This window comes from Cervus canadensis, chromosome 3, assembly GCF_019320065.1.
Source record: "Cervus canadensis isolate Bull #8, Minnesota chromosome 3, ASM1932006v1, whole genome shotgun sequence".
Lineage (NCBI taxonomy): Eukaryota > Metazoa > Chordata > Mammalia > Artiodactyla > Cervidae > Cervus > Cervus canadensis.
In genome coordinates this window covers 92849825-92870581 of record NC_057388.1, presented here as the reverse complement: position 1 = coordinate 92870581, position 20757 = coordinate 92849825, and the positions used below count along the sequence as shown (strand labels likewise).

The window sequence follows — 20757 nt, the reverse complement described above, 5'->3', positions numbered from 1 at the left end:
AGCCTAGCAGGCTGATCTCCTGCCCATCACCTAGCTGTTCGTCCCTCCATGTCAGCTTCCTACCATTGTATTGTAGCACCCACTCTCACAAGCGCTTGGGGTTCACCCCTGGACTCAGAGTTAAGCCCAAACTCCCTAACCTGCCTTTGGAGGCTCCCCATGAACTTCCCTAACAACCATTCTCCCATGTGTGCAGTTTGTGCTGGCTATTTTATTTTCTGTCTGTGAAGGCATAATCAACATCTTGCTCATGTCATTCATCCCCACAAGCAATTTCTAGGCAGTGCAATATGTAGGCAGTGATGTGGAATAGTTGGAATTAATTATCCTGAAAGAACTTGATGAACTCTATCTCCAAATGGCATCTTTTCAAGACAGGACAAGGAAAATTGGACAAAAAAGCTTGTGAAATCACTAAGTTTGTTATTCAGAAGCTGTGAAATTGCTCTTAGCAGTAACTCTGCATGTGTGTATTACTGGGTTCTGCGTTCATTGTAAAGCTCTTCAAACTTCCCAAACTGGGTTAATGTTGCCCTGGCATGGCTGCCTTGAGGGCAGAGAGCCCACTACCTCACCAGGAACACAAAACTGGTTCTTGTTGGGGAAGGTAACTTGAGACTCAATGTGTCACATTCTCTAGATGTGCAAAGGGGTAAAAGAATGGGATTCTGTGCTCAAAGACTTCCGACACTTCCTGAAGAATATGGAACCACTTGTTGACATTTGCCCTGAATTCTTTAGCTCTGCTTTGGGTTGATCATAAAGTTCATTCAGGTTTTTCTGTAACATCTTACAAAAAAAAAAAACCAAACAAACTTTTTGGCCAACCCAATACTTCAAATACGAACAAAGCTAGTGGATGTGATGGAATTCCAGTTGAGCTATTTCAAATCCTAAAAGATGATTTGTGAAAGTGCTACACTCAATATGACAGCAAATTTGGAAAACTCAGTAGTGGCCACAGGACTGGAAAAGGTCAGTTTTCATTCCAATCCCTAAGAAAGGCAATGCCAAAGAATGCTCAACTACCACACAATTGCAGTCATCTCATACACTAGCAAAGTAATGCTCAAAATTCTCCAAGTGAGGTTTCAACAGTATGTGAACCAAGAACGTCCAGATGTTCAAGCTGGATTTAGAAAAGGCAGAGGAAGCAGAGATCAAATTGCCAGCCTTCACTGGATCATCAAAAAAGCAAGAGAGTTCCAGAAAAACATCCATTTCTGCTTTATTGACTATGCCAAAGCCTTTGACTGTGTGGATCACAACAAACTGTGGAAAGTTCTTAAAGAGATGGGAATACCAGACCACCTTACCTTCCTCCTGAGAAGTCTGTATGCAGGTCAAGAAGCAACAGTTAGAACCAGGCATGGAACAACAGACTGGTTCCAAATTGGGAAAGGAATACATCAAGGCTGTATATTGTCACCCTGCTAATTAAGCTTATATGTGGAGTACATCATGCAAAATGCCAGGCTGGATGAAACACAAACTGGAATCAAGATTGCCGGGAAAAATATCAATAACTTCAGATAAGCAGATGACACCACCCTTAGGCAGAAAGTGAAGAAAAACTAAAGAGCCTGTTGATGAAAGTAAAAGAGGAGAGTGGAAAAGTTGGCTTAAAGCTCAACATTCAAAAAATTAAGATCATGGCATCCAGTCCCATCACTTCATGGCAAATAGATGGGGAAACAATAGAAACAATGACAGACCTTATTTTCTTGGACTCCAAAATCACTGCAGATGGTGATTGCAGCCATGAAATTAAAAGATGCTTGCTCCTTGCAAGAAAAGCTATGACCAAACTAGACAGCATATTAAAAAGCAGAGACATTACTTTGCCAACAAAGGTCCATCTAGTCAAAGCTATCGTTTTTCCAGTAGCCATCTACGGATGTGAGAGTTGGACTATAAAGAAAACTGAGCCCCAAAGAATTGATGCTTTTGAACCGTGGTGTTGGAGAAGACTCTTGAGAGTCCCTTGGACTGCAGGGAGATTCAACCAGTCAATTAAAGGAAATCAGTCCTGAATATTCATTGGCAGGACTGATGCTGAAGCTGAAACTCCAATACTTTTGGTACCTGATGTGAAGAGCTGATTCATTGGAAAAGATCCTAATGCTAGGAAAGATCGAAGGCAGGAGGAAAAGGGGACGACAGAGGATGAGATGGTTGGAGGGCATCACCTACTCGATGGACATGAGTTTGAGCAAGCTCTGGGAGTTGGTGATGGACAGGGAAGCCTGGCGTGCTGCAGTTCTTGGGGTCGCAAAGAGTCAGACACAACTGAGTAACCGAATTGATACTTCAAATACAGTTTTTCTCATTTTGAATATATTAGGTTGAATTGTATGAAATTGCCGATGTTTAGCCTACCAAGAGAGAAAAGCATTTTAAATGGTTTAAGCTGATTTATATGAGAGTCATCTTAAATATTTTCTAGCTCAAAATGGGGGCATACAAATATAAAATTTTTTCTTTTGTATTTATCCCTTTATCTTTCTAAGTGATTAGAGTTCCTAAATTTTTTTAAGTTGTTGTTTTTTATCATTATGGAAGAATATTAAAATAGTGTTTCTTGAAACACATTCTATAGTTCAAACTTTTTCTGTGTTAGTCTAGCTTTGTGAAGTATTTTCATATATACTTGGTATTTGACTTCATGTGATAGTGATACAGTCTTTTAACATAGAGAAGATAAGCACAATACTTTTAAAATAAAAAATATGTATTTCCTAGTCTACTTGATTTTCTTGAAATTGTAGACCCTATGTGATGATGAACTGCTGTCTCTGCCTCTCAGGTACTACGCCGTAATGGTGACCATGTTCTTCACTGTCAGCGTGGTGAACAACTACGCCCTGAATCTTAACATCGCCATGCCCCTGCACATGATATTTAGATCTGTAAGTCTGCAGACTCACATGCATATGTTCCTCTGGAAAATGAAGTTAAGCGGGTCCATTAAATTCAAAGTTCCTATAGGAAGTAAAGTCTAGGGTGTAAGACTAGGTCTTATGGATGAATGAAAAGAGGCTGAATTTCATCTGAGATGGAAGGCATAAAGATAAAAATGTGAAGGTGGATGGTTTACTTTTCATTTATCAGAGGCTTATAGGCAGTTAATAAAAGCAAAGTTAAAATTTGCTCAGATAACAGATCTTGCCTTTAATTTTCTGGTTGGTTTTATATTCAGTCTTGCTAAGAATGTTATTTAACTTTTTTCTCATCACTTTTTGTTTCTTCTGTAAAATTATATTTACTTCTAGTATGTGGTATAGATTACTTCTTTTTTCTGCTGTTTTTTGAAAGCAGAGACTTGAAATAATTAGCCAAAGGGAAATTCTTGAGGAAGGTAGGGTTTCTCCCGGAGCAGCAGGGGTTTTCGTCTTTGCCTCAGGCATGGTGGGAGAGTTTCGTTTAGTTTGTGTATAAATAAGGACAGAGTGTTTCCTGAGAACAGGAGAGAAACTCAAAGGGGAATGTAGTTAGGCTTGTAGAGGAATGCAAAATGGGTGAAAATTGGAATAATAACTTTTTTGTGTGGCCTGAGATTTTTGTGAGATGAAATGTGAGATTCCCTAAAGGAACTTTCCAGAGCTGATTATAATAACTAAGATGACCTTCAGAGCATTGCGCACAGAGTAGACTTTCAGTAAACACTTGCTGACTGACTGATGCCTTTCGAGAGAAGAGAAGAGGTCCCTGCCCAACTTCATTCAGTCGAACAGCGGCTGAGGAGAAGCTTATTAAAGGCTCCTGTGAATTATATGGGCTTCCCAGGTGGCTCAGTAGGAAGGAATCCTCCTGTCAAGCAGGAGGCCTGGGTTTAATCCCTGGGTTGGGAAGATACCCTGCAGGAGAGTGGCAACCCACTCCAGTATTCTTGCCTGGAGAATTCCATGGACAGAGGAGCCTGATGGGTTACAGTCCATGGGGTCGCAAAAGAGTCCGACATGACTTAGCAACTAAACAACAAACGACAACAATAATTAATTAGAAAACCTGCCAAAAATAAGTCTGTAATGTTCCTGCTAGCCCTGGCTTCAACTATGACCATATTGGGAATTGATCATTTTTATTCTTAATGTCATCTTTAAAAGGTGTTATTATTTTCTATGATAGATTTTTATAGTTTGTTTTTTTTTTTTTGCTGTCCTAAGAACAAGTGATTCTCACTAATTATTAATCCTAACCTCCATCTTTGTAGTTGTTTTTCCCTCTTGTCTTATGTTCATATTTGTCTTGAATTACATTATTTTCTTTCCTTCATGCACTAAAACTGTTGTCTCTTTTTACAGGGTTCTCTAATTGCCAACATGATTCTAGGAATTATCATTTTGAAAAAAAGGTAAGCAGTGCTCTTTTATTTTGTATATAGGAAGGGTCAGTTGAGCCCCAGCCACAGTTTTGTCTGGATTCCTTTTCTCAGAGTGGTGATAAGTTTGCTCTTGGCCATCTGCCTTGGTTCTTGGTTCTGTCTGTGAGAGTGAGGCCCATTCCTGAGGCAGTGGATCAGGGAGGAGGCCCCACCTGTATCTTTGGAGCAGCATTTTCTCTGTGTAGAATTAATAGACTCTTGTCATTAAATCTGGAGTACCATACTGACGTGTGAAGCCAGGCTTCCCTGGTGGCTCAGTGGTAAAGAAATCTGTCTGCCAATGCAAAAGCCCCAGGTTCGATCCCTGGGTTGGGAAGATCCCCTGAAGAAGGGAAGGGCAGCTCACTCCAGGCTTGTTGTCTGGGAAATCCCATGTACAGAGGAGCCTGGCAAGCTATAGTCCACAGAGAGTCATACACAACTTCGCAACTACATAAAAACAATAACTTACGAAGCGAATTGATCTAGAACTTCACTGTCCCATGTGGTTATCACTGGCTACATGTGACTATTCACACTTAAATTTAAATATTAAAAAGTAAATAAAATTAAATATATAGTTTCTCCATCTCTCTAGTCACATTTTAAATGTTCAGTAGCCATGTGTGACTAGTGGTGACCATGTTGGAGAGCCCAGGTGTGGAACATTTCCAGATTTACCAAAGTTCTGTGGGACAGAGCTCTCCTAGGAAGCATACAACATAGCAAACTAAGGAATAATCATACATATTACAAAGAAGATTCCTAACAAAGGCCCAAGTGGCCAAGAAGAGGCAAGGAAAAGTTTTAGGACTGGTCTTTGTGACTATCACGAGCAGCTCTCTCTGGGTACAGTTGGGAAGTATCAGAAGTACATGAGGGACTTTCCTGGAGGTCCAGTGTTAAGATTTCGCCATCTAATTTGGGCAGTGCGGGTTCCATCCCTGGTTGAGCTAAGATTACACATGATCCCAAAGCAAAAAACAGAAGCAATATTGTAACAAATGCAATAAACACTTTAAAAACGGTCTACATCAAAAAACAATCTTAAAAAAAAAAAAAGTAGCAGCACCTGGGATGCTGTTTCCAGGGATTTGTGTCTCACCTTCATTCAGAGCCTCACCCCTCACACCCAAGGAAGAGGGGCGCAAGGGGCAGAGACAGCACGTTTCTAAGGCTGGACCGTTTCTTAGGGAAAGTCCCTTCTCACTGTTAGGACCAAAAATATGAGTTGGTGCCAGCTTTTCAATGTAGTCCATACCCAACCCCAGTATTGGAACTCTGTGCCAGCTTGGAAAGTAGCTGTCAATTCAGCATGGGAACCTAGGGTTTTTTAAGTAAAAAGGACTGGGTCATAAAAAGGATAATTGTCCTGTCCTGCTGGCTCCTGGTGATGAGCTCTTTATCTCCCGAGGCTCATATATTCCCCAGATGAGAGCACCCTTGTAGTTGATTGCTTTTCTAGGCTCTTCTGTTCAAGCATACAGAGATAATGCTCAGGCTCATTACCTTTGAAGTGACCCCTGTGCTTCTTGGTAGTGTAAAATTCACATTGGGACAGACCTGTGGTCTTTATAACCTTTGATTTTGGTGCATAGCAGGGATATAGAAGAACTTACTATAAAAGGAATATATTAGTATTCTGACATACCCCAAATGTCAGGGGCCTTTATCAAGCATCTAATTTTTCCTTAAGAATCTGTTCTGAGTCTGTCATCTTGAATCTCTCTCTCGCTCTTTTTGACTGTCTCCAGTGGGTCTTACCCACTGGAGCAGACATTTCTCTAAGCTAACTATCTATATCATGGATTAGTCATGTATCATCTCCTTTTGTTTATCTTCAGTAGTATCCCTTCAAGTTTATAGTGTTTTCCCCATTCCAGGATTTGAAGACCAAACCTCTCTTCACCTTAACTGTGTTCTTCATGATTGTTCAGACCTGAATTTTAGACCTCCCTCTCTGATCACTGCAGACTGAAGAGTTCCCATCTGTTTATACATCTGCTGCAGCAATGGCTGTCTCCTCGCCCACCCCTCTTCTCTAGAGTAGTGCTTTTGGCTCCTTGCCCCTCCCCTTAGCCAGTTCTGTTGGCCTTTTTCTGACACACTGTGACCAGCACTATACAAAATATTTGAGTAGCAAAGTTCAGATGTAAGGTTTTAACGTCTTTACATTAAACGTCGCCTGAGGCTTTTTGCTTCATCACCAAGAGCCTGAGAGGGATGTTAATTGATACTATTTTAGTATTAGTATTACTAATACTAATACTATTAATACTAAACTAGTATTTAGTATTAGTAATAGTATTAACTAAAATACTATTTAGTATTTTAGTTAATGTGAAATGCCACCGTTATTCCTGCTAACAGTCCTATTGGTTTAGTATTACTCACTTTATCCAACTATGCCAACATTTAAAAACAATGTTTAAGTCATTCAGAGACATTAAGACATCCTCCCCCCGCCCCGAAAAGGGACAGTTGAATTCTTTTCTGAGTGTGGAATCCTGCTGCTTGTCCTGGCAGTCCTTCCGTCCTGTCCTTCCTCTGCATGCTGTGTCTCTTCACGCTATGTTTGGGCCCTAGAAACCAGGAAAAGCAACAGGAATTCCGTATTAAGATCTGTCAGGCTTTCATTTAGACACGAGAGCAGAATGGGTTGTTGTGCCTGATCTGCCTTTTTTTGTTTTCTGATGAAACAGTCTACTGGTGTACCAAGTCTTGGACACTACCAGAAAGGGTGTGGTCTAGAAACAAGTCAGTATTCTGACTCTTTCACTCACGGACGTAGGTGGACTCTGCTGAGAAGTGATCCTCTTGATCATGTCTTGGTGATCTGTACTTTCGTGAACCATCCTACTGTCAGCATCATGCGGAAATTCATATCTGTGCTCTTTTTATTTTTGCAGATACAGTATCTTCAAATATACCTCCATTGCCCTGGTGTCTGTGGGGATATTTGTTTGCACTTTCATGTCAGCAAAGCAGGTGGTAAGAGTCTGTTCACAAATGATTTCTAGTCACTACTCACCAGGGGTGCCCAGGTACTTATTAATGATACAATAAATGTAAGTGCTCATGTCTTACAAGGATTTACTTCTTTGAAAGAGAATTACAGAGGGAAATAGGTAACATAAATATTTTCCTTGTATCAAGGCCCCTTGCCTGTAGTTCTGGTCTCTGTACCTTGTATGTTTTCTTATTTCCTAGACTTCCCAGTCCAGCTCAACTGAGAATGATGGATTCCAGGCATTTGCATGGTGGTTACTAGGCAAGTACAGTAATTACAGTAAAGCTAATTGCCTCTGCAGTTCTGTTTTCAGAGTTTTCTCCTAAGGGATATGTTTCTTGGCAAGAAGCTTCAGCTGAACAAATTATGCCATGGAAGAGAGAGGCACCTGGGACTATATATCTCTGAACCTTAGGGTTGAAGAAACTAATATGTCTGTGTTCATGGTAGCGTGTTCTACAACATGGATGTTTTTCCTGGTTGCCACTAGTATAGAAAGAAAAGTTTGTGTCTAGTTGCCCATCATACTCTCTGGGAACAATGGGAGTGTCATCCATTTCTTTATGATCGGTCTGCTGAGCAGAAGCTTCTACAAAACGAGGGCACATTACAGCAGTTGACTCTTTAAATTTCCGTAGGACCCATTTCTAAATCTTAGATTTCTTTTCTTCATAAGCTCTTCCATATGGCAATGTTCCCAAACCTGACTGGTCATCAGAATCTCCTGGGTAATTTTGAAAAATACAGATATCTCTGTTGAATTAATTAAACAACTCCTATAGAGCTTTGCCCTCGCTATATCCTATACAGAGGGCAAAGTCAGTGATAGCAATAAGAGATGGAGACTGACCAAACGGAAGAAAAGTAGCAGTGGAAGAACTGGATTCTCCTTGCTTCTTGACTTTGCAACTTTATCCCTTTAGGTCGCTATTCTTAACATAGAAAGAGCTTTATAAACTATTAGGAAGATACTTCCTCCAATAAGAATAAAAGACTTTAACACACAATTCATGGGCATAGAATTAATATTCAATCAACTTAGGTTCAGTCTCACTGGTTACTAAACAAAGAAATGCAAACTGAAACCAAAATGTAGTATCTTTTTGTTTTGGTCTATTATATTGGCTAGATATTGATTATTCTCATTGCTGCTGAGGGTGCAGTAAGGTAGCCATATTCATATAAATTGTTTATGGTAAATTGACACAGATTCTCTGGGAAAAAAAATTATGTGTTGAGCTTTTTAAATGTCCACAACCTTTGTCTCAGTAATCCCCCTTATAAGAATTTTTCCTAAGGGAATAATCAACATTTTGTTTAAAGATTTATGTACTAGGATGTACGTTGATTTTAATGATGAAATAATTAGAAGTAATCTAACCATTCTCCTCTTGTAAGACATTTAAGTATGATATAGTCTGCATGATAGACTAATATGCCACTATTAAATCATACTTTTGAAAACATTTTTAATGGAATGACTTGAAGGAAAATACAGGAAACAGATCATGAAGAAAAAGATATGAAATTACATACTAATTATGATCCCATTTCGGCATAAAGTATCTATTGGGTTGGCCAAAAATCTCCTTTGGGCTTTCTGTAAGATCTTAGAAAATCCCAAATGAACTTTTTATCCAACTCAATTTCTAAGCAACATATACAGAGAAAGACAGCAAACTATTTAGGACTGGATGGTAATATGGTGGTTGATTTTTATTTCTTTTTAAATTTCGTACATGGTCTGTGTTTAGTGTATAATATTTGTAGAACTGAATAAATGTTTTTTACGAAAAGAATAAATGTTTTTTCAGAAGTTAGCCAGTACGGGCATTCTGTAACTCCATGTTTGCTTTTCAGGCATTGGGGCACTGACTTTCGCTCTTCTGATGTCCGCAAGGATGGGTATTTTCCAAGAGACTCTGTACAAACAATTCGGGAAACACTCCAAGGAGGCTTTGTTTTATAATGTAAGCAATTTCTTGAACCTGGGGAAAAGGAAAATTACTGAGTTGTTTTTGTAGTATATTAGTTCAAGTATGATATACTATCTTTCTGATGTAGTTGAAGGATCAATTTATTATCCAGTAAACTGCTTTGGGGCCCACTAACTTTGGCACTTTTAATAGCCTGCCGTAGTTCTCTACAAGAAATGATTGCTATCAGTCAGTGTGAACAGAACAACCAGGAACAACCATTCCCTTCTCCAGAAGATAAGGAACCCAATGTTCCTAAAGATGAAATCAAGTTAAAACCAATATGGGAAACCTGGAAAGGGAACAGAAGTTTCAAAAGCCCTATGCCAAGGAAAATATGTGCAGGCAGGAATTGGGGAGAACTGGGGAGGATGGGGTTTGAAGAGTAAGCTGCTCAGACAGGCTTTATTCCTTTGATAGAGAACTTAATTAGCTAATTATATGCCCTTTCGCTTCTTATTTGAAATTGCTGATCTAGAGCCACCTTCTCTAGCTTTCTTCTTTCTCCCCACTCTTTCCTGTTGAGATAATGCCCAGGTCCTCAAGGTCTCAGGGATAGCGTTGCCTCCAGGTTCAGCAACCTCAGGGAATCCTTCCCTGTAAACCTTTTGAACTGAAGTTGCAGACAAGCAATTTGAGATATTTAATTGTAGCTACAGTATGTAGCTGGGAGTTTAAAAAATAAAGGAGCATTCTGTTTGGTTCCCATGTTTTCTTAGCACTGTACCTGGCACATAGTTAACTGCTTGGTAAATGTTTACTGTGATTCCTTAGTAAATGTTTACTGTGGTGGTGGTGGGTGGGTGGTTGTCAGGCACGTTAATCTTTGCTTACCTATTGTTTCCGCTTCCTCTTCAATCTCTCTCTCTCTTCATTTTTTTCCCCTGACTTCATATTGTCCTCTAGTCTCTCTCCCATTAGTTTCATGAACTTCCTAAAATCTGCCTTCACATTCCATATAATTTTTAAATCTGTTATATTGTTTAACCATTCTCAAAAACAGTAAGATATAGGCAGATCCTTTGGGCAGAATGACTGTGTTTCAATTTCCCCTTCCCTTTTGTTGAGGAAAGGATGCGGGCTCTATTGTTTTGTAATGACCATCAGCTTCTATGGGGCAAGAACTGTAATTCGCAGGTTGATATCACGCCATACAGTGTCAGGACTTATTAAAAGTATACAGGGCTTATTAAAAGCACTGTGTATGTGCTCAGTCACTTAAGTCGTGTCTGACTCTGCGACCCTATGGACTGTAGCCTACCAGGCTCCTCAGTCCATGGATTCTGCAGGCAAGAATACTGGAGTAGGTTGCCATTCTCTTCTCCAATGTATCTTCCCAACCTAGGGATTGAACCCGTGTCTCTTACATCTTCTGCATTGACAGGCAGGTTCTTTACCACTGGTGCCACCTGGGAAGCTATTAAAAGCACTGGATACTTTTAACAAATCTGACTTGTTTTTCTTGACATCTCTTGTTACACAACTTGTAAAACTTCCAATCATTGTAAAAGATACTCTATATTATACTTCTGTAATTTTTGGCATTTAAATTTACATGAAATGTTTCTTTCCCTAGCATGCCCTTCCACTTCCTGGTTTCATCTTCTTGGCTTCTGACATTTATGACCATGCAGTTCTGTTCAATAATTCTGGTGAGTTTGGGGTTATCCAGTAGAATTACCTGACAGTTTCAGAGGCAACGTCTCAGTTTTACTCGTGACTTCACCTCTGCAGTTTTCATCATATCCAGATCACCCATCCCCATGCCACCTTCCTGAAATACAGTGCCATTAATCAGTGGTTGCAGCAACAAAAGCTTTTGCAGGCATTTCTCAATTATTTGCCAATGAAGTAAGACAATATCTTCAAATTTTCTGTTTTGCTTTGGAATTAATTTGTGTGCTATTTGCATTTGAATAGGGAATGTATGATGATCTGAGAATGCAAACAAATAGTAATAATACTGCAGTGACTGGAGCCATGAGAAGTTGGACAGCAGTCCAGCTTCTTTCCTCCTGTTCCTCCCTCTCTGTTAGGAAAGGCACATCTGCTCACAGATACAGGCTGAGCTGCCTCCAAGCAAGGAGGAACAGAAACGACAACGGGGTAGATAGGCCGCAAGAATAAGAAAAATTAGTTCAGGTGTCTACAGTATGAGTTGGCTATTACTTTTTACAGTGGCTGTTTAATACATTAGCTAATAATTGTTAGTTAACTTAAAAGAAATTACCAATGTTAGGTTGGCCCCAAAATTCCTTCGGGTTTTCCCATAAGGTGTAATGAAAAATTTGAACAAACTTTTTGGTCAACCCAATATAATCTGATTATTTACTAAAAGACAGAGCATGTTATACAGGCAAATGAATACACAGGGAACAAATATTTTTAAAATTAAGGCTTTATGTTGCTCAGGCCTAAAATGGTAAGTGTGTTTTGTAGAATGACAGTAGGGACTCAGTAAACATTTGTTTGCTATCTGGTCACAAGTTGTGAAGTTGTAACTGTTCTCTGAGTCTACAAAGTTGTATCTCCCATTTGCCTATAAATAAAAAATATAAAAATATAAATATAAAAAAGTGTGTGATGACAGCATGTAAGAAAGTTTTTAAGGCTCTGAATTACTCAGTTGGTTCTGACTTTAAAAAAAAATTGAGATATAATTGACATACAGCTGATTTTTGACGCAGTGTTTTCTAAGGTCTCTTAAGAGACCCCATATAGCACAGGGCTGTTGAAATAAATACATTATCAAGTTCCTTGAGATTAATACTGATTTAGTTACTTGAATGCTCCTTCTAGAAGTCACAGGGATGGGTATTTTTATTAAAAAAAATCTTTTAAGATCTGCCTTCAACTTCTTTAGAACCATTCCTAAGTATACATTTTTTCGTCTCAGATGAAGTTGTTATTTGCAAGGAAACTGAACATCCGTCTAAATACTGTACATCATATGGATTTTCTTTCCCCAGCAAACTGATACAGTGAATCTCTCAAGTTATTATACAGTAATAGCATTTGTTGACTTTCTTTTCATTTCAGTACTTGCCAAGTATTTCAAAGACAATAGAACACTAAATTATTGGGATTTCCCATTAGTCCAGACATAGAATTTTAGAAATTATTTATATGTATATATGTTTTTATTTTTTGCAAAAAAAAATTAATGTTCATTTACTAACCATATTTCAGCATCGCTTTGTTAGACTTTACTCAGTTATGCTGTATAATTCAAGTGAAAGTTTTAGTGGCTCAGTCATGTCTGACTCTTTGTGACCCCATGGAAAGGCTCCTCTGTCCATGGAATTCTCCAGGCAAGAGTACTGGAGTGGGTAGCCTTTCCTTTCTCCAGAGGATCTTTCCTGACCCAGGGATTGAATCCAAGTCTCCCACATTGCAGGTAGATTCTTTACTGTCTGAGCTACCAGAGAAGCCCGTATAATTCAAGCCTCCCAAACAATTTAGCAATATAAAAAGACTGAGCCTTCAAGGATTACTATGTCCTTATTCTCTTTGATCTTGAATATTTTATTTCCTCCCATATATTTACTGTGCAAGCCTCATTATATAAAACTAAACATAAGAATGTATTTCAAGGAAGGAAAGTTACAGTTCTGTTGCCCTACACATGAGCTAATTTCATTTTACCAGTTTCCATCCTGACACTATTTACATATATTCTCACACAGTCATAATCCTTGTGTAAATATAATTTTACACTTTCTTTTTCACTTTCATTCTGCATTTTTTATGTGACTATATATAATCTTTGTGATTTTTGTTTTAAATCAAGTGTATAATGTCACATCTAGTTAAAGTACCTTTGCTTACACAGTCCTTGCTCTTATCACTGGGCGTTGTGACTGATTTCGTTTTTCCTTTATTATAAACATCACCACAATGTATGTTGAACTTGTTTCTTCTTTTGAATTAACTAGGACTAATCCACACCTTTCACTTGCATGCATTGGAGAGGGAAATGGCAACCCACTCCAGTGTTCTTGCCTGGAGAATTCCAGCGACGGGGGAGCCTGGTGGGCTGCCATCTATGGGGTCACAAAGAGTCGGAGATGACTGAGTGACTGAACTGAACTGACTGAATTCCTGAGAATAAGAATCAGTGCCTTTATGACCACTTAATACCTATTGTGAAATTGATTTTGAAAACACCAATTTATACTACCACCCACTGAATGGCTGCTAGTTCTGTTACCACCTTGCCAGATCAGGATATTATTTACTATAAGTGTTTAATTGCTAAGTTAATAGATATAGAATGATACAGCCTTGTAATAATTTAGAATTCTTTGATTACTGGTAGGATTGAGCATATTTCCAAATGGCATTTATTTAGGGCTTGTCTCTCAAGACAAGTATCTTAAGACAAGTATACTTAAGACCATATCATTTTGAACTTCTCTGTGTTGCAGAATCTTTCTCTGTAAAGTGGGGTCCTAGTCAGGTGAAAGGTAAAGAGTTTAAAGTTAAAATATAATTTGTTTTAAGAAACCAATGTAATGACTCTTAAGGACAATGTAGCCTGGAATCAAGGCAAGTAAAGTATATGACCAAGTCTATTTGCAAGAGAAAAAATGTTGCTATCTCTACTATGTTCATCTGTGTTACTGTGTTCAAAGGGATGAAAACATAAGCTGTCCAAAGTGATACGACTGTCTCTCAATCTCTGCAGAACTGTATCAGGTTCCAGTCATTGGTGTGACAGTGCCCATCATGTGGTTCTACCTCCTCATGAATGTCATCACTCAGTATCCTTTGCACTCGTCTGCCATGTGCTACTTTGCCACAGAAATGTTTTTTCTTCTAACGGTGCAGTGACATGCATTTCGCTTTTGCTCTGATCTATTCTGCAGTAAGGAGGAGACAGGCCCATCCATTGAACTCCTTTGTTGCAGGGAGAGGGAGCAAAGAGATGGTGGCAGTGTGGAGGGTCAGTAAGTCATTAGACACCAGGAAGGAAAACCTTTGGGTGGAGGGAGAGAAGTCAGTGGGTAACTAAGAATTAGTATGTGACAGAAATACTCTATGATTTCTACATGGAGTTTTCCAGTATCCTAGGATATTTCACAAGCTGCCACAAAATTCTGCAAGAAATTTCAAATTAAATAAGACCTAATTTTTAAAATGGCTCTTTTGAACCACCTTGAATGTGATAGTTGCTCAGTCATGTCCGACTCTTTGTGACCCAGTGGACTATACGGTCCATGGAATTCTCTAGGCCAGAATACTGGAGTGGGTAGCCTTTCCCTTCTCCAGGGGATCTTCCTAACCCAGGGATCGAACCCAGGTCTCCCACATTGCAGGCGGATTCTTTACCAGCTGAGCCACAAGGAAAGCCCTTGAACCACCTTAGGCCCATTAGAAAAACCCTTGAGCCTTTGAAACAATGGAACAGATTGTGGTTGACCTCATTCCTCGATGTTACCTCATATGCTTGCCCTACAGAGTTCCTTTTTGGAGATGTGATCACCTTTACTGACAGTGTTACCTTCTGTCATTACTTGGGAGGTGACCTTCACTGTAAACTATGGGAAGAATCCAAAAAAAATCCCAAATGAGTATCATAGGAAGTTTTCAGGCAGCTTCAAGTTAGGATCCACAAATCGTGTGGCAGGACAGGAATTCTGCAGGGTGTTCTCCCAAGGAGGAGCCTCAGGGCAGCCGTGGCCGACGCCCTGTTTTCTGGTTCCTGGGATATGAACGTTGAAGCCATGCACCTGGCCAGAGGGTTCTCCCGCTAATCTCTGGCTGTTGACTGAAAACCGCCTTAACCCCGCCCCTCCAGGTACGTGTGCATCCGGGGCGTCTTCATCCTCACCACAGAATGCGCCTCCCTCACCGTCACCCTCGTCGTGACGCTGCGCAAGTTCGTCAGCCTCATCTTCTCCATCTTGTACTTCCAGAACCCTTTCACCCTGTGGCACTGGCTGGGCACCTTGTTTGTCTTCACTGGGACCCTCATGTACACAGAGGTGTGGAACAACCTGGGGGCCGCCAAAGGCCAGCCTCAGAAGGAGGAGAAGAAGAACTGAGGCCGGCCTGCAGTAGAGACATCAGAGGCTGATGGGCCGGGGCCTGGCCGCCATTTCACCTTGGTTAATGCTGAATTACCCGCCGTGTACCAGGGAACCCTCAGAGGGAGGGACTTCTCATTTCTCGTGGCTCTGCAGACGCACATTTGTGGGCCCTGAGTAGAAAAGAGAACGGTTCTTCACTATCGGGTAGCCCTGTTCATTTGTTATTTCTGTTTTGTTTACCAAAATATTCTGCACTGTACTGGCTTACTGAATTCTGAGTCCCCAGAGCTACTCGTTTTATATCCGTGGTCTCAGACAAGATTCTCCGTGTTCTGGTGATTCTCTTCTGTAACAGCCATCCTCCTCCGGGGGCCTCGTCCCCTTGCTCCATCACCCTGCCACCCTCAGCTGCACTTTTAAGTCTGACGCTACAGGCACCCTCACCAGGAACAACTGAATGGCCGAGAGAACTGAGGCTCTGGGGATGGTGGGGCTGGGCTTTATCCCGAGAGTCGGGCAAGAAGCAGGTGTCCCTGTGTGCCCTGTGACACTGGGGCAAGACTGGTGCGAACCCTTTCCCACGTTTTTCCTTTTTTTCCCCTCTATGCAACAGTCATGTGCTTTCATATCTTTTGCTTTCTGTACTTAGAACAAACTGCAGCAGTTCTCTATGGTGCAGTGTTAAAGAAAAGTTGTGTGAATTGGGAGAGAGAGACTTTTGCTCTCTGTCTTCACTCAGTTGTCTGAGTCATTTAGCCTCAAGGTTAGATGGTGATGCCAGGAGGACCCAGGAGAAACTGGCAAAGAGGGCACTCGGAGAGCCACGGGCTCTCCCGCCTCTGCACCCAGCCAGGCACTCAGGGCGGGTTCCATGTGGGAGAGAGGTTAAGTCTTTGAAACGCTCCTTAATCAGAAAGGTTCATCTCTGCCTGGCAGCTCTTTTCAGAGTTACGACCAGTCAGGCTAATGGGTAAACCAATATATTCAGTACGTGTGGGTGTGGTGTGTCAGGCCAAACCACAACTGAAATAGAAGGTTTTTCTTTTTTTAAACAAGGCATCTGAATGTTCTTGCTGGGTTTGGGGGTGAGTGTGTTTTTTATATGTAGAAACCTGCCTCCCACCCTTTTGCTAATCATTTCAAAGGTCTGGTTTTCTTCCCATGGGATAATTTTGAGAAAGAAGAACAGCATTAGGGTGGCATGTGTAGGGGTATGTATGCTCTTGTATAGTTTGTGATCACTTGCGTGGAGAGGAGAACATTAAAGTCAGTGTTTTAGTTCCTCATCCTTCAACAGCCGCAACCTGCGTCTCATCAGGTATGTGCTTTGGGGTCCATCAGACTTACCAGCCTGTCTCTTTTTGCACATAGAAGCCTCTCCTTCTGTGCTGGGCACAGATTGTGTTCTTAAATCAAGAGAGGTGGCTCTCCAGGTCTCCTGGGCTCACCCAGGGTATGATGTGTTTATTCCACTATCAGGAGCTGTTCTCTGATGGGGTCTGAGATGAGTGTCCTAGAAACCCTGGGTCACTTTGGGGGAGGTCAGTTAAGCTGCCTCGGGTTTTTTGTTACATACGTTATGGATACTCTTTCTCCACCTAAGCCCCAGGGTTTTCAGATCGATTTGTTGTTCTGGACATTGAGAGCTGTGCTGTGCCGGTGAGAGTCTGTACTAAAAGATGCTGAATTAAGTGTGAGTTTGTTCATGGACTCAAAAGGTATTTAATTTCTTTGAACTATGTAGAGTTTCTCAGACTGGTGGTGCTATAAATACCATGTGTTAAATAGCCTCTTAAGAACAAAAGCTACTTTTCTTACTGTATAATAAAAGAACCTGTCCCCAGGGACTGTTTGATTGCTACACGTCTGGAGTCTTGACAGGATAACTATACAGCTTTACATGAAATAGTATCACTTTTTTTTTTTTAATGTGGATAGGAAATACTACAATTTTTAGTAATTGAAACAGTGTTGATGTACACAGACAGCATTTAACTGGGTTCCTGAGGTTTTAGGTTCTGGCGTACGGAGTATGTGTTTCTCTCAGTCTAAACACTTCTGCTGGTCTTATTCATAGGAGGGTGGGTATGGATAGCTTAGGGCACTCATATAATGAAATGAGTGCATGTAAGAACACAATGCCCTGGGAATTGGTTTTTCTTTCCAGTAGTTGCATATAAGGAAATATAGCTAACAGATCCTAATTAATACATTTTAAAAACAGTTTATTCCCCTTGGTTAACTGTTTTTTCAATCCTGGTTGAATTTGATTTCAATCCCTGTTAAAAGGGCAAATAAACCATTTTATAGAGGATCCACCTCATCTGTAAGTGGAGAAGAAATGTCTGTTAAATGCCTCTCCTCTTTCTCTGGATCAAGACCGTGCAATTTTGTGCCCCAGAGAGAGAGGGTATGGTTTGTTTACAAAAGAGATTGATCTTTAAGGCATCCCAAACTCTACCCTTAGAGCAAAGATCAAATAGCAAATGACTAGCCAGAAAACACAAGTTTTGTGTGTGTAAATGTACCTGTGAACTCACTTCATAGCTTGACCAGGGTCATAAATTAGGCAAAAGGAGCAAATTTGAGTTATTTCATTTAATGTCTGCATATCCTTTACCACAGTTCCATTGTTGTATTATAAGTGCTTTTTCATTTTTTATTAGGAATTTATTTTTGATCTTTTATTTTCTTTTTCATCCAGCTGAAACCATTAATCCATTTAATAAGTTTCTGTCAAGTTCTGAAGTATTTGGACACAATCTGGATAGTCTTTTCCTTCTTTCTGCACAGTTACCCAAAATGAATCTGGTCCCTGAAATTTGGTCATTGCGTCCAGTGAAGAAAAACACAGAAGCTGAGTTGATCTCTGCCAACCTCACCAAACCCCTTCCATTCTTCTGGGAAGATTACCTGGTGTTTTGTAAGGATTATAATAGCTTGTGTCATTTCCTGAGCACCTTTCCTCCCTTCTGCATATTTTTTTTTCACATCCTAACCCCTACCTCCAATTTCTTCAGCAGCCTCTGGCTACTCGCATAGTTTTCTACTGAGCGACACCTATAATCTTGTATTTATGCCTCTATTCTTTGGGGCCTCTAGGTGTCTTTTGTGGATTTTTATAGGATATACATATCTGTGTAGCATGTATTTTGTTACACATTGTTTTAAGCACTGATACTAGGGGTGTGTCTATATACAGATGCAAATATCGGGCAGAGAGAATGTATGTGTAGATGAGTAAGAACAAGAAGGGTTAATGTACAAATGTTTATATACTGTTAAAGCTCAAAGTGGGGTGGAGAATCCTACCAATCCTACCACATTCTTGTCTATATTTGGGAAGCAGTAGTTTTCATCTTTTGCTCTTTTTACCCTACCTCTAGCTGACTTCATTCGCAGTGCCAAATGTCTATGGTGAGGGGAGGTGGGCCACATTAGGTCAGGAGTAATTGTAAACCAATAAATTCCTTCTGGGCTGGGGGACACGCTTATTGGTGGGCTAGCACATAAGCCAATGTAGCAAAGATCTGAGCATCTCCATAAATGCACAGTGAAAGACACCCTAACATGGAGATAGGAAATCAAGATCCTACATTTGCTGTAGTTTGTTTCTCTTTGGCTAGAACTATGAGCATTTTGGTCTCAATAGCTTTATTCTGAAAAATGTGCATGGAAGTTACCTATGAGAGTTCAGTCTTAGGGTGAAAGAACTGTTAATATAGATAAAATCCATTTTTATTACAGATATGTGACCTCTGGAAATGAGTATAAACAGTCAGTAAAATTAATAATAAGCATTAGCATACATGTGGTGTGTACCAGGCTGGGCTGGGAGACACTATAGTTGTGTGTGCTCTTTCTAGCGCCTTCCTTACAGTCGGCACTGCAGAGAAGGGAGGGACCAGGATCTGACTTGCATCTCATGAATAAATAAATCCTCGCCAAGATCTCTTACTCCCTCAGGTTTCTGAGAAAGCTTCTAATGGTTCTTGATACCCGTTCCCACCCTTCATCAGTAGGTCAGCAAGAAAGCAAATAAGACAACATTCCTGTGATTCTAGGCCAGAGAAGGAAGGGAGGATGCACACCAGGAGTTGTGCGTATGCTGCCTTCTGCTCTCCTGTTGCCAGTGGGAGGAGGGCAGAGCATTACATATTTAGCACCTTGCATCACTCGATGCTCAGCGCAAGCAGAGGCCCTCAGGGTACCATTAAAGATGCTTAAAAGTTTTGGGGGTAGGCTGCTTGGGGTGTCCCTTACATCTCCAAAGCTGGTATAGTGGATTTGCATCGGCTGATGCCTTAAGCTCATTGTCTCTTTGTCTCCTCAGAATCACACGGAGATTTACCTACTTAAAATCGCTCAGCATTCTAACAAATGCCCTCAATTTCAATCAAGTAAGGCAAGCTGCAGGGGTACCAGCCATAGGTGGGTTGGGGGGAGGAAAGCTTAGTCTCCATTTAGAAGAAATAAGACTCATACTTTTTAAAGTAAACGTTGTAATGATTCTTTGGCACACTGGATTATTTATAGCTTTTGAGATGTAAAGAAGACTCCGTGAACCAGGAGCAGCAGTAATTATTCCCCAAGGTGATGAAAATGTTCTTTGTGTGTTGCTTGCAATCACAAGTCATTTCTGTGCTAGTTGCTTTCATTCCAGAGAATGGCATCATCCTCCCCCAAAAGAGGATGATTTTTAAAGTAGGATTTTGTAACATTATGTGGCATGGGGCTGGGGAAAGAGGATGGGGATTTGATTTTTCCAGCCTCTGAGCTCTTCATTCATATTGTGATTTAAGAACAAAGATGGTGGGGGGGCGGTGGCGGGGCGCGGTGGCTAGACAGTAGTAGAGTATGTAGAACAGCTAAGACATTAGTGAGTATTCAGATTTTGAGCTGTGTAAATATCAAATGTCAGCTTCCAGCCTTCTGAGTTATTTGAGCAGAGAGTTATGGAGAAAAGGGAGATTTTGTGAATAAAATGTTTTTGCCAAACAAATTGAATGAGTCTTTTTACCATGATTTCTTATAAAGAGCAAATTTCTGCCTTCTGAAACAACTCATCAGACACCTGGTTTTTAATCTTGAATTGTACAATCATTGTTTCTTAATAAAAGTGATAAATATCTTGCAGGTGTTTCCAATCACCATTACCTTTCAAGTGCTTGGGTGCTGTTTCAAAAGCTCCGCAGTTTTTGCTTTGTACAGTGGTGGGACATTTTACCACAATCGTAAGCAACCTATCTTCTGCTGCCTGGCAGCTGGGTCAATCACAAACCACTTCCCCGGCTACAGGTCAGTTTCTACTTCAGAAATTTAAAGAGGATTGGCTTACTTTGGGAGGTTTTAGAGGTTCCTGGCAGTAAGTTTCCG

General features: G+C 40.5%; 1 protein-coding gene across 1 annotated transcript in view; it reads left to right on the top strand.

Annotated features, from left to right (window-relative positions):
* SLC35B4 (solute carrier family 35 member B4) overlaps positions 1 to 20383 on the top strand; it is a 39116-nt gene extending 18733 nt beyond the window's left edge. The window contains exons 3-10 of the mRNA XM_043463751.1: positions 2807 to 2909; positions 4305 to 4354; positions 7273 to 7354; positions 7574 to 7634; positions 9234 to 9343; positions 10926 to 11001; positions 14037 to 14112; positions 15150 to 20383. Coding sequence (XP_043319686.1) covers positions 2807 to 2909; positions 4305 to 4354; positions 7273 to 7354; positions 7574 to 7634; positions 9234 to 9343; positions 10926 to 11001; positions 14037 to 14112; positions 15150 to 15396 — 805 coding nt within the window. The 3' untranslated portion in view covers positions 15397 to 20383. The remainder of the gene's footprint in view (positions 1 to 2806; positions 2910 to 4304; positions 4355 to 7272; positions 7355 to 7573; positions 7635 to 9233; positions 9344 to 10925; positions 11002 to 14036; positions 14113 to 15149) is intronic.
* The last annotated feature ends 374 nt before the right edge of the window (positions 20384 to 20757 follow it).